Source organism: Crassostrea angulata, chromosome 6, assembly GCF_025612915.1.
Source record: "Crassostrea angulata isolate pt1a10 chromosome 6, ASM2561291v2, whole genome shotgun sequence".
NCBI lineage: Eukaryota > Metazoa > Mollusca > Bivalvia > Ostreida > Ostreidae > Magallana > Magallana angulata.
The window spans coordinates 28471101-28485811 of NC_069116.1; the positions used below are offsets into that span (position 1 = coordinate 28471101).

Genomic DNA, 14711 nt, shown 5'->3' on the forward strand with positions numbered 1-14711 from the left:
AAAAATATGTTAAACATATTACAGACTCTAAATATGCATAAGACATACGTGATACATGTTGTGTAAATAATACCAAAGGATAAAGAAAATGAGTAAACACAAAAATGAAATAAACATATATTCAACATACGTTTAACATATATTTATAAACATAGAGTAATCATATGGTTATCAAAACATATGTTTAATATATGTTAAACATGTTTATGAACATGTTTAACATATGGTGCTCGTTTTTTATTGCGAACATATGTTTCAGAACATATGTTCAACATATGTTAAACATATTTTGAACATATGTTGAACATATGTTGCAATTTTACCTGTATACATCAAATAGTATGATCGCAAATGTTTTCATATGAAATAGATACCATTTAACTATAATTTTGGGAAGTCACCATCGTTTGTGGTGGCCTTTCAACTAAAACACTAATAAATAGCAATTAATAAATAAGCACTAGTGTGACACTTGTACATGAAAAACGATATTAGAGATCTGATATCCGATAGAAATCGTGGATCATGTTAGAATACTCAATATGAAATATTTCCGTGTAAAATTATGATTTTTAAAGTTCAAATAAAAATCGCCATAAGATGGAAAGTTACCATTGGCACAGGTGTATTAAACAAATGAAAATTCCAGAAGCCACAATTACATGATAAGAAAAAAAATACAAAATGAGAATAACCATTAATAACGAAGTAGGAAATTCCATGGTCCTCAGTGTCTCCAGATCGACCATGTGTTGTTGCTACTCTTGTTGCTGAACACATAAGTTCCATGAATATGTGAGGGAAGATCGAGCGTTTGGGTTAGACACAATACTGTCCAAGGTCGACAAATAAAACTTATTATTGTTCTCTGAATAAGTATAAGTCATAAAAGAGAAGCTGTACAGTTAATATTATTTCCCTTGCTATGCAGTTATTTAAGTCAATTCATACAATTGATGCGCTTTGAATTGCGTTTAATGCTAATGCGTCTTTTCCAGCATACGTTTACAAGTCATCTCATCATATTTATTTGCAACGCTCTTATAAGTGCTTTGAAAATTTGGTTTTACATACTAGTATTTAGTTAATATGGCGACCCAACTGTTTTTTTTATACATAAAAAGACAAGTTCTTTCTTTTTTTCATTTTTATTGATGTTTTACTTACAACCTTAAGGTAGGAAACAACAATTAAACATTTCAGAGTATACACGTTAACGTATCTGCTCTCAACTTTTTGACCTTCAAACTACATTGTAGATTCCAGGAGAAAATAAACACAACAAAGAAAAATGTAACCATTTCAGGACAAGACTGTGAAAAGTTCATGACCTAAAAGCCTAAAATCTGATCAGATATGGCACCACCTGTCCTGAAATGTCCGAACGTTACCTGAAAATTTTCTTTATAACAGCAAAACAAAGAAAGGGTATACTGGTTTAAACTGGTTCAAACAAGTTTTAAGAACCCCTTTTTATAATCCATCGAGCAATTATTTTTTTTCACGCTTCTGAAGTACACGATGGAATCTGGATGGTCAACAGATTTCTTGAAGCTTCAAATTTTTAAATTGTCTTATATTTATGTACCGAGTTTTTCTTTTCCCGCCCTTGTATAATAATAAAATACATTTTAAAGTATTTTCTCCTATACTGCTGAAGAATATCCGATGGATGTCATTTGCATTGAGTAATAAATTCAATACGCATACCGGTATCTTCTTGGGTCCGGTTTAAACCGCGTTTAATCAATAAGTTAAAGGGGCATGGTTACGATATTGATCAAATTTCATTTTTCTATTTTAAGTGTTTATGATGCTATAGGAATGTATTTCTAATATTCAACCAAAATTAGAGTGTCAGTCGTACAGAGGTCACAATTCTTTGTCATGTAAACAAGGCTCGTGCCCTGTTTTTGTTTACATTGGTTCAATATACTGGTTGACGTACTTTTTCAAGCTAATTTCTTTTTTTAAATTCGTTTAAAGCATAAAAAAATAATACCTTGCGTTTATCACATTCATTTTCGGTCTAAAACTGGAAATTTCCCTTCTTATATTTAAAACGTAAACAAAGCTTTGTTTACATGGCAAAGAGTTGTAAGCTCTGTTTCTCGTTTATAACACGACGACTGACTCTCAAATATTGGTTGACAATGACAAACGCCTTTCAGAAGCATTGTAAACATTAAAACGGATAAATATTTCTTTTTACCAAAATCGTGAACATGCCCCTTTAACGAAATCAGTTAATGATAATTAACAGGTTATCAATTCTTTTCGCACACACACACCTTTGTGAATTATTAACACATTTTCAAGCATGATAATATCGATAGTATTAATGTTAAAAGTTCAGGGATGTCAAAATATTTTCATCTCCTTTTTAAAAGGTTTTAAATGATGAATTAAACTAACTTAAAGGGAAAATATCCAATGAGGATATTAGATATGTGTCACATAGATGGGCTTTATGATCTTGAGGTGTGAATTTTTCATTGCCTATAAAATATATTTGGACGATAATACTATTATTAACAAACATACATTGTAACCCTCTACTGTTGCTAAGAAAAAACTTTGCATTAACAAATGCTGCAACAACAAATTGAAAAATATATTTTATTATGTTAATGTTATGTACAGTCTAGTCTTGTATTCAGAATTAAAATAATGAAATACATAGGAATACAATCGCTCTCTCTCTCTCTCTCTCTCTCTCTCTCTTCTCTCTCTCTCTCTCTCTCTCTCTCTCTCTATATATATATATTACAATTTAAGGCTCGTTGGGTAATGCAGTCTCGAGCCATTATCCTGAGTGCACATACATTATAGCTTTGACTGCTTAGTCATAAAATATCGTAAAAAATAGCGTCTGGTTTTAGGACGAGTTATGCTCGTATCATTTTAATACTAAATTTCGCGTATTAAACAACTCCTTTAAAGTAAGGATAATTTTCGTCTATGCTTAACTTACATTAACAAATGCATTAACGGCCTACATATACGATATATCCTTTTGGTTTCAAGCAACTTCATATGGGAGAGAATAGTAATTTTTAACTGTGCTTTGCTACGATGAAGGTTGTGAGATTTTTAAGGGTTTTTTTCCATTTTGTTTATTTTTAATTCAAAGACCTTAATATGAGAGTAGTCTCAAAGAATAAACATATTTATTTCTGATTCTTTTTTACATGATGTGTACAGGTAATTAAAACAACATCACTCCTCTTTTCCATATTTAGCTATACTAAGAGGTAGATGCAATTTCATTTAGTTATTGATAGTTTTTCAAAAATTTTATTAATTAAAAAATTCTGCCAATGATATTAAAACATACATGAAATGTTTTTGACAAATAAAGGTTTTAATTATTTAAAACCAAATTAAACTTGTATTGCCACAAGTATGAGTATTTTTCCGTTGTTTTGTAGATAACAAAATAAAATTACGGCATAAAGAATTCCCTTTCAACTTTTGAAAATGTTTATTTACGTGAAACTTTCATGATAACACTCTGACATTACTACGGGCTCCTTAATCGAATCTATTATAGACCCCTAACAAAACAACATGACATATAAATAATGAGTGTTTTGTTTTGTTTTTCTAATATTTTCTTCTTTTTGAACCATTATGGTGATGGGAAATATACCTCTAAAAGATATTTTCTGAATCCCGGTGCAGCGAAGTAGACTGGTAATAAACCTATCACTCACTTGACCTCATGTGAGTAATAGTACCACAAGAATTTGAAATGTATCATAGGTAGATCACATTGGCGTTTCTTCTTGTTTTGATTGCCGGGTAAAACTATCCACAGGAACAGTAAGTTTTTTTCTGTTGATATTGAGGCAATTCCACCGGAATGTTTGAATGAAAATTGTTTTCTTTGTAAACAAGAACAGTCAGGTCCGCCAGCGATTCGAAAAGTTCTCGGATATTATTCTGGCTTCCAAAGTTGACCTCTTTGTACGAAACCCCTAGATGGTCAGCCAAGCTTTCCGCCCTTTCAAGGCTGACTGCTCTTGATGATGGCTCTCGTTTTGTTCCAACAAGGATTTTTATTATCTCTTCTGGATTTGTGGAATTTTCATCTATATTCTGAAACCTTTATGAAATTCATCAACAAAAACATCTGATTTAAAAAAACTGAACTCAAGATGTATGTTTATGTCAATATTTTTTTTTGTAAGCACAAGACAATATCTTATTTCATTTAACTTACCATTCCTTTACATTTTGGAAAGAGTCTAAACAGTTGACATCGAAAACAACGATGCAGCAATGAGCCCCTCTGTAGTACGATCCAGTCAGGCTCCTATACCTCTCCTGACCTAGTGTCCAAAACATATTGTTTAACATTTAAAAGAAATTAAATGAGCATCATCCTATAGAAATGAATTTCAGAATTGATTTTGAAAGTATATTGATATATTCATCCGTAAATGTGACAATGCATAGATTTAGACGACATACAAAGTGAGGTAACTCTATGCTCATTTGTGTAACTGACATCGTGCGTCAGACGTTTGTTTACAAATTAACTCAAACTAAAACCCCAAGGTGAATAAAAAGTGCATTGGTCTTCATGTTGTCGTGAACTATCATGTTCACAACTCGAAATGATTGACTTAAGTTACGAACAGGATAGTTTCAACAACTTGGAGGCCAATAAAGTTCTTCTAAAAACCCCAAGGATTGAAGAAAGAGTTAAAATTCAGATTATATCCAATCTGTTGACACCAACGTCCACTTTAAATGGATAGAAATGTATAATCATGTGCATTGTATATGCTTGTATAGTTAGAGTTAGTAACCGTTATGATATATCTTGTTTTATATAATTTAACGAATATTCCTACTTTTGACTTCCGTTTGTTTTTATGTAATTAAGCCGTCCGTTTTTACAATATGAGTCGAAACGTTCTGTTATGGTATTTCAGGTATTCCTTACTTTCTCACTGTTTGTGGTTTTTTAATCATTTAATTATTTTTATTCGTTTTGCAAAGGTGTCTGAATAACTTTTGCGGACTGAAACCAGGATACTTTTTATTAACGTGAAAACGTGTAATTGTTGCCATTTGAAAACGAAAAATTATATATTATGGTTTATGATTTCCGTTCGTTTGCAAAAAAATTTAATACAAACGAGTAACGAGAAACGTTAAATCTGCTTGGTCCGATTTTTTTGTTATTACAGTGTCAAATAGTTTTCCATGCAAACCATTTATCTTAGAAAGTTATGGACTTTCTCTTAATTACAGCAGCAGAATCGGTCTCCTTTCAAAGTTAGAAATGTTTAAAGTAAATAAAAATAATTTCTTTTTGGGCAAAAAAACCCCCAAAATGCATCATGGGATGTTTACAACAGGGAACCGTTTGGTTTCGTCCCCCGAAAGATTGGGGTTATTCAACCAGCATGCTATGCATCGATTGTAAACAAAGCAAACTTCAGAAATATTAGCGAAAAGAAACGTACAAAGGTTTATTTTTAATAACCCTGAACATTGCGACTTTTTAATTTTGGCGATGTCAAAGTTGTTATACAGCCATACCCGTCTTGACGTCAGGGGCGAATTTTAACATGAGGGAAATATCACGATATCCTTTTATGTCGTTTGATTTTTTAAAAAAATTTGAACATAATTTTTTATATTGAAATTTGGCTTAATTTACTGGGAAAACTACTGCAATGTCTATTATTATACATAAACTTAACATAACAATCGTTTAAAAACGTGCACAAAATTTGATATAAAATCGGACCAAGCAGCTTTAAAATGATGTTGCGATGAGTTTGTGGTTGCTCAGGGTCAACGGTTGTAGGCAAGTTTGCTAGCTTACCAGGAATGAAAAAATTATATCATTAACTTCCACATTTTCACGTTAATAAAAAGTATCCTTGATTAGTATCTACTGAAATTTTAATTACATGTATATATCTTTTTCCATAGGGAGTAAGAGTTAATGTCTCAATGATTTCCGAACAGCCCTTGTATATTCTATATTTAATTTATTTTAAAAAAAGAGAAACAGTCCTTTTTACCTAATAAAATATATGCCTGCCCCAAAGTACAGTTCACGATTTATGTTGTGTTTTTTTTAAACAAAGGAATACGGTAAGCGTTTGTATATTACAAGAAATTTCAATGAATTTTCGCCTTGCGCTCTGTTTTAATTGAACAATTAATCATAAACAAGATGGGGGTCACTTGAAAATGACAGAAGTTTCCAAACCATTTGTGAGCAAGATACAACCGACTGTCATGTTGTAAATTTTTTATTTACTGACACCCGGTAATTTTAAAACGTTCAAGTATATTTTACCATTCAAATTCAAATACTTAAAAAAAATTCTTTGTTATTTCCTGTACTGTAGATGAACAATTTGTAATAATTGACGATATATTTACAACCATATATCTAGAAAAGGATAAAAATCAAATAAGCAAATATTCAGGTGTATGAAATATTTGAAATCAGTCAATGAGGTAACTCTTTTTAATGCGTTAAATATCAATATTGTGGTTCATTTTGGCGTACTACGGCCCATTATCACATTTAATCTTAGGTCATATTGACGAATAGTTTAAATTCAATTGTTAAGTAAAGATAGTCGAGTTGATCTCTTTAATGACACTAGTTTATTTTTAAAACAATATTTTACTGTGAATCGATATTTATAAAAAAAAAAACAAACTACCAGTGTTTTACTTGCATATAACAATGTACAAATAATGAAAAACGTTTCCAATTATTACCAAAATTACTTTTTTCAAATGTAAAAAATATATCCATACCTGCAGTGTCCCATATGGATAAGCTGACGATATAAGATGCCATTTTAATTTCCTTTTGCCACATGCTCTTGGGTTCAGCAGCAATACTTCTGGTCCGGGGGCCTTCGGCAAATGACCTTACTAGCGTTGTTTTCCCAACTCCTAGGTCCCCAACTACGACACATTTAAGCCTGTATATTGGTTTGACACCATTAGGTTTGTCACCATGTTCTTCAAATGTGTCAGTCATTTTGAACAGTTTTCAGACATTTTAGTCAAAAATGGACCTGCTTCATAGAATACACATATACATCCACTTCCGTATAGTATTACAAAAGGGTCGGGGTACTCTGACTTGATTCGGGGAAGTTATAGTGATCCTCTTGTTACTGATATGATGTCAATCATGCACCTACTGTCAATATTCCCGATCAAAGTTATATGAGATAAAGTTACTGCGGAGTAACTAAGCTATGTAGACAAATGGTGTTAACTTTTATGTACGATTGTCACAGTCGGATTTGTATCTATTAATCACTAATAATGTGTATAAATCACTGATAAATGTTTATTTAAACCAATCTCTGTGTAATGAAATTCATATACTGAGATTTTTTTTTCTTATTTTTTTTTTAGAAACCTATTTTTCTAGTGAGGACTTTCTCAAAACCCTTTTCAATTAATCTTTTTCTCCACTCTTCATAATAGTTTTCTTTCACTATAAACAGTACTTTTACTTATAAGCCCATCATCAAATCTTTCAAATCCTCGCTGTCAAGGATTCTGTTTGTTCAGCAAAGTAGTTTTTTTTGTTTAATAATCATTAGACTTATTTGACGCGCATCGTCACCCATCTACTGGGCTACATTCTGTATGACAATTCATGTACATCATAGATTGTATACCCAGCGAGTTATGAAACATGCGCTCAAATTATAAAGCATTGAATTATTAATTTGAAGATGTCGAGCTTGATTGCAAGATATTTTGTAAATAATGTTTATGTACAAAAATGAATTATTTAAGAAATAAACAACGTTATTTAGTGAACATGGCGTTATGAATAGCAACTGCTCTGCTGGCATATTTCATGATGCGCGCTAGCGCATCATGGAAAATACGCCATGTTCACTAAAGAAACGTTGTTTATTACTTATATTTGCATTTTACCCCTTGCAAATACCCTGTTTTAGCCTAGACCTTGACATTAGCTATTGCATCAAAAATAATCATTCAGACTGTAATGTATCTTTTTAATTAACATTAATTTGTTAACATTATCAATGATATATTATAACAGTAATTCGTTTAAAATGTTATTGTAAGACATGTTTTAATTGAATACATCAATTTTATGGATTGGAGAAAATTAAGTTTCGTATAGTGGTTTTAATCTATAACGTCTTGGAAAAGTATATGACATCACACCTTTATGACTTCATAGTATACAGACAGAGCAATGGTGCGCGATTATAGAAAAATAATTGCAGTTCCTCCGTATGGATTTCCAGTGGGAAAGAACAATGGAAATGCAAATATATAAACATAAGTTCAATATACCATCATTTTAAACTGATTTGACTATGTTCTTATTCATTTTAAGCATAAAAAACACTTCTTAACGTTTAGCACATTCAATATATGTTTAAAACTGAAATTTTCACTTCAACATTTTTAAAAAATGTAAACAAAAGCTTTGTTTACTTAACAAAGAACTGTAAGCTCTGTCACTCGTTTATAACTCAACGAATGACATTCAAACATTGGTTGCCTATTAAAAATGCCTTAGTACTAAAGCATTGTAGACATTAAAATTGGAAAAATGATTTTTGACTTAAATCATGACCATACCCCTTTCTTAAACTTTTACACTATTGCACCATTTTTTGCAACAATTCTGTGGTTACATTCATAAATCCAACGAATTGCTTCCAATAGAATGTGCAAGTAGTTATTGTTTTCCAGCAATGATGGCTTCTAATAAACTACAATTGTCCTGTTGGTAAACTTATCATAATGCAGCAAAGCAGATCATGGAATATGTCAGTAGCGCAATTGCTTTGTTTACTGGAAAACGATGTTGACTGCTTAAGCATGTTGTATATTAGTAAGTTTGAATGAATGTAAGACTTTAATGATGATAATTGTAAAAGTAATATATCAAAAGTTCAGAACCTTAAGTTGACGTTGACTGTCCTTGCTGCAAAATATTCTGTAAATCAATTTTTAATTTCAAAATTATACCACATGAATTTTGATTATTATGTCTCCCCTTTCAAAGGGGAGACATATTGTTTTGTCGACTTTCTTCTTATTCTTCTTCATCCAAATTTGTCCAGGCCGTAACTTAAATAACCTTTGACATTAAGACTTCAAACTTGAAACACAGGTAGATGGTACTGGGAAAGAGTGCACCCAAACAAAATTTTTGACCTTGACTTATTTTGTTTTTCAAGGTCAAGCGTTTTATAAAAAATATAGTCCGGACCATAACACAAGACTCCTTATACATACAAACTTTTAACTTGTAATATAGATAGATGGTATATAGTCTAGTTGAACCTTACCAACATTTTTTACCTTGACCTAAAAAATTTATTTCAAGGTCAAATTAGAAAAAAACTTCATTGTTCACCTTCTAAATAATCTATGACAGAAGGACTTCAAACTTTACACAAAGAACAATAATAATACACTGAGGTGTACTTTTGATTAATATTTGACCTTTACCTTGTTTTATTCAAGGTCAAATTAAGAAAAAATAATAAAATTTTGTCTGGGTCATAACTTAAATACCTTTTGACATTAAGACTTCACACTTAAAACAAAGTTAGATGGTATTGAGAAAGAGTTCATGCCTAAACAATTTTTGACCTTGACCTATCGTGTTCTTCAAGGTCAAACATTTTCTAAAAAATATTGTCCCGACCATAACACAAGACTCCTTCAACATACAGACTTTTAACTTGTATCATAGATAGATGGTATATAACCTAAATGAACCCCATCAAAATTTTTTACCTTGACCAAAAAATTTTATTTCAAGGTCAAATTAGAAATAAACTTCATCTCTTGAATATACTTTGACAGAAGGACTTCAAACTTTAAACAAAGAACAATAATAATACACTGAGGTGTACCTTTAATTAATATTTGATCTTGACCTTGTTTTACTCAAGGTCAAATGAAGAAAATATAATAAAATTTTGTCTGGGTGGTAACTTAGATACCTTTTGACATTAAGAGTTCAAACCTAAAACATAGATAGATGGTATTGAGTAAGAGTGCAAAGCACCATAATTTTTTACCTTGACCAATCTTCTGTCTCAAGTTCATTCATTTTCTAAAAAATATTTTAATCATAACATGAGATTCCTTAAACATACAGACTTTAAACTTGTATCACAGATAGATAGTAAGTAACCTAGATGGAACCTATAAAAAATTTTGACCTAGGACAAATATTTTTTTCAAGGTCAAATAAGAAAAAAAAACATTCTCGTCCTTGATTAAAATATACTTCGACAGAAAACAATACCCACTAGTTATACATATATTGTACTTTCATTTGTTTTTTTTTTCAATGTAACACAGGTAAACCTACTGCAGCGATCTGTCACGGGGCTTGGATGTTCTGCTCAGCAAAGATTCTGAAAGGGAAAAAACTGACCTGTTTTGTTGCTATAAAAGATGACGTCGAAAATGCAGGGTAATTGAAATACATGCATGAACAAAAACTGATCAACAAATGAAACTTAGTAATAAATTATCGCCGACTTCTCGATTCTTAAAACAAGCTGGACCAATTTCTCATCTTAACATCTATCAAAGTTATATATGTTATAAATGCATTTATAAAGATGCTATCTCCATTAATCATGACCCTAATAAATGAAGCGATTGATTTAAAGTTCTAATTATAGTATTGTTTTTACTATATGAAATTGATTATTAATATTTAGATTTTATGTAAGCATGTATTCTACAATAGGTCTTAATACAACAGAACACAGTGAAACATTATGGGATAAAATTTTGCATGCAATTCCATGTGTTAACTTTATATATTAATTAATATGGTACTATACCTTTTTTTGGTTCTGTAGAGGCATATACGAAGATTCACCTGTGGTTGTCGATGGGAACTTAATCACTTCTCGCCTACCGAAAGATTTACCTGATTTCTGCAAGGCTATCATCGCCCAGCTTAAGAAATAACACCCACATCAACCAGAAATTCTCAGACATACTTTCCACAACAAAGTCGCTTTCTGAGTAATTCTGTTATGATAGGAAACCAGCAGAAATAGACATCAGTTTATAGTTTTTCACGTTTGGAGATACGTGAGAAAGGAAGGTGTTAAGTTTACAAGAAATAAATTAGCATTGTATACATGTAGTAAAAGTTAACGAAATGGAAGTTTTGAAGAAGCTGTGTTATCAAATAAATTGAGAAGTTTAATTACTTGAAATTGAGTTAAAATAATTTACAAAAAAATTAAATAGTTTTTATCTTTAAAGTAACTGAGAGTGTGTTTACTTACTAACAATGAAATGCTTTCTTTTGTGAACCATGCAAGAAATGAAGCGGCGACATTGCAGAAAAAATAGCGGGTAATGTGGTTTTTTTTAATGCAATGATCGCTTCTTTGATAACCCGCATCAATCATCAAAGATAGCATTTTATTGTTTATATTTACATCTTTCAAATTGATCGTAAAGAGTATGTAAAATTAATTTATTGTTAATGTTCATCAGTAAGATAGATAAAAGAAATGGCCATTTGAATTGACTTCTATGGGAATTATAGTCTGACATCATCACGATTGTTTCGTGCAGTCCGTGATTTTTCTTAGGTCGATGAAGGTTTCAAGAAATCGATAAACGGGGCGTGTAGATTTCAGTTATGTCAGATTTTACAGAGCTTACAATTACAATCAATTTTCATAAGAAATAGAGGGACTCATACTTGGTGGATGTAAATATAATATTTTGTGTTTCCCATTGGTATCATCTAATCATCCTCTACTTATATATTGCTTGGAAGAACAGCAATATGTGCTGTAAAGTTTGACTGAATTCGCCAAGTTTTGTTAGTCTTTTCAAGCTCTGACGAAAAAACTGCTTAATGTCCTTTCAAATACGTCAAAACGGCGCTATCAAAATTTCGTCTTCTGCCGCGGAGTTAAAATTATCTTTAAACCATAGAGAGCAAAACAAACATAATAGGCGAAGGCGAAAGTGCAAAGGCAAGAGTGTGAAGGCGAAGAATCGATACTTGTATCGCTCCTTCGCTTTCGCAACTTCGCACTTTTGCCTTAGCATCTTAACGCTTCGCCATCACATCTTCGCAGTTTTGCCCTCGCAACTTCGCACTCTCGTATCTTCGCCCTAAAGGCAAAATTAAGTACGAATGTCGAAATGGCCCCATCGGAACACCGTAAAAGACAACTACATTACCACTACTAACTGCTTGTTTTTAAGTATGATAAACACAAACAGGAAATGACATGCTCTTGATAACACACTCAGTTCATTGTCTTATGATTTGTTTACTGCATGAGTCTGACTACTTAATGATTAAATACCTATCCAGTTAATGCTGTTACAATTCTACAGATCGCTCATTATAGTTATCTTTTGGGAGTAATATAGACTGGGGTATTAATCTTTTATGACATTCCTCTCCCCTATGTTAGTTGCACCGCCTAGATGAAGTGTTCGTTTTCCACTTTTCCGATATCGGGTTTTTTTTTCCCCTTCATTTTATGGTGGTAAAGTCGATTTATTTATCGTTACATGTAGGTGTAAATTCTGATCCACTGAAGTCATCAACAAAGAGACTTAGATCTAGCAAAACCATAAATATCTTATTAGTTATTATAGTGAACACGAAAATATGCACTCATTTTGAATATTTCTATCTCTTATAAGATAATTGTACATAAAAGAATGCACGACTTATTTTAAGGAGGCGGAATGCATTTGGCACTCCTTGTAAAACTTGTGTAGTATTCAATTATGATATAAGGAGGCTGGATGGTCAACAAATTAACCACCTGATCTACCTGGAATTTTAAGATATGATTTAACTATAAACTATCATTTAGTGAAGAAAATTAATTATTAATTAATAATTAATAATTAGTCTTTTCAAATTTTCGGTATTTTCTATATTTTTACACATCTACTAGAATTTGACCCGTGCATGCACGGGTTGGAATCGCATATGATATCGGACATTTACGAAATAGATCATCGACACAACATACAATGTATTGTTGACATTTACATACTGACCAAGCTTTCAGTCTACAATAATGCTATTAATTTCACCACACTCTGCTTCGTTAGAATGATCTAACTGTGTCTCGGAACAGGCCTTCACAACAGTCAAAATGCCTCTCATATACCCTTAATGTAGCAAAAAATTACAGGATTGCTCTGAAACGATTTTGGATTAAATTAAAGAAGCTATATTGAAAATAACAGTTAAATTATTCATACCAAACCATTTTAATGTTGTAAATACCTTTCATCTAAATCTTTAATTCATATTAATGAAGCATTAAACACTTTTTCACGCCAACGTTTTTACTCGCTTCGAATTAACACACCATGCTAACATTCGAACTCAGGGATTTTTCATATTAAATGCACTGAGAGTTATCTCCCGTATTTCCCTTGATGAACAGAATATGTGACAAATTTTCAATGATTTCCACGTATTTGTATTATCGTTTCTGAGCTTTTCCATGCAACTGTGATATTGTGGAAACATAAACTAAAGAGCCTCCTGTGAATTAGCGTGAATGTAATGCGCATGCGCAAGATTGTATAATCCAAAAAAATTCAGATGATTTCCGGATACATGTATTTTAAAGGAATTTTCCTTGATTATTAATTAAGGCAGCTTGATTGAGAAAAAATAAAAACAAATTGGTAATCTTCAAGTACCAATGATGTTTAAAATATATAAAACAAAAGACAGTACTCTTCCGATTTTTCGGTATTAAAGCCCAAAAATTCGAGCCTATTATTTTGATACAGTAGTATAGATAGAGCTCTTTTTCTACATAAAGGAGATCAATAAAGTCTAAAAATGGTCACAGCCATCGAGCCCTCTCAGGAATGAGATTTTAAGATAGAAATACAAATGTAAAATGATTTTAAAATTAAAGACAAAATTTTATTATTTCATTTATTGGATAACGATCTTTAAGTTTTGTTCTTTATATCCCCCCAATGCAACAAGCTTCCCACAGGATATACACGTAGCATCGCTATTTAATGTGTGTGACACGGTGTGTTTTTTGGATGGCTAGTTTTTAAACTCATACGAAATCAATTCTTATTTGATTAATTTTGTCTTTAGCATAGCTTCTAAAATAAGAGTTAGCTCGTTTTGGTTTCCAATTAATGGACAGTGATCTGTAGGTTTTATATGTTCGAGATCAGCTGCAGTTTTTACTATCGGGGGGGGGGGGGGGGGGGGGGGAGTTGATACCGCTATTGAATTGAGGTTTAACTGTGCGCTCGTAGATTAATAAAGGGGTAACATAAAATCTATACGTAAAAATTATGACATTTCGCCAATAAACTACGGAACGCTTGCGCCAGAGTAACTGCTTATTTTGTAGTAGTGGACACGCTTTGGCGGATCCAAGTCAGAGGGAGTTTGCATCAAAGTATATACTTGCAATGAAATAACAGTGAATGATTACGCAAAGTGAATATATTTACTGGTTACACCCGTGTAACGTGATTAAAAATACCGAGAAAAGAAAAGCCTTTTTTTACTCGAAGCCCCAAAATTGCGGCGTTATAAAGAAAAAAATGTTTTGAATTTCTTTCTTCACTATATAACGAGTAATCGACTAAGAAAATTTTAGTCGATGGTCGGCGTGACCGAGCGATAGTCGAGTACCAGT

At 31.8% G+C, this 14711-nt stretch overlaps 2 protein-coding genes across 2 annotated transcripts in view; one reads left to right on the forward strand and one right to left on the reverse strand.

Annotated features, from left to right (window-relative positions):
* The window catches only part of LOC128189339 (uncharacterized protein SAV1875-like), a 31167-nt gene extending 19925 nt beyond the window's left edge, over positions 1–11242 (forward strand). The window contains exons 4-5 of the mRNA XM_052860908.1: positions 10375–10489; positions 10887–11242. Coding sequence (XP_052716868.1) covers positions 10375–10489; positions 10887–10998 — 227 coding nt within the window. The 3' untranslated portion in view covers positions 10999–11242. The remainder of the gene's footprint in view (positions 1–10374; positions 10490–10886) is intronic.
* LOC128189338 (uncharacterized) lies at positions 1179–7176 on the reverse strand. The gene is made up of 3 exons (XM_052860907.1): positions 6802–7176; positions 4226–4334; positions 1179–4108 (listed from the first exon to the last, which is right to left on the reverse strand). Exons 1-3 carry the CDS (start codon positions 7028–7030, stop codon positions 3811–3813), a joined length of 636 nt encoding a protein of 211 aa, XP_052716867.1. The 5' UTR covers positions 7031–7176; the 3' UTR covers positions 1179–3810.
* Positions 11243–14711: the final 3469 nt, after the last annotated feature.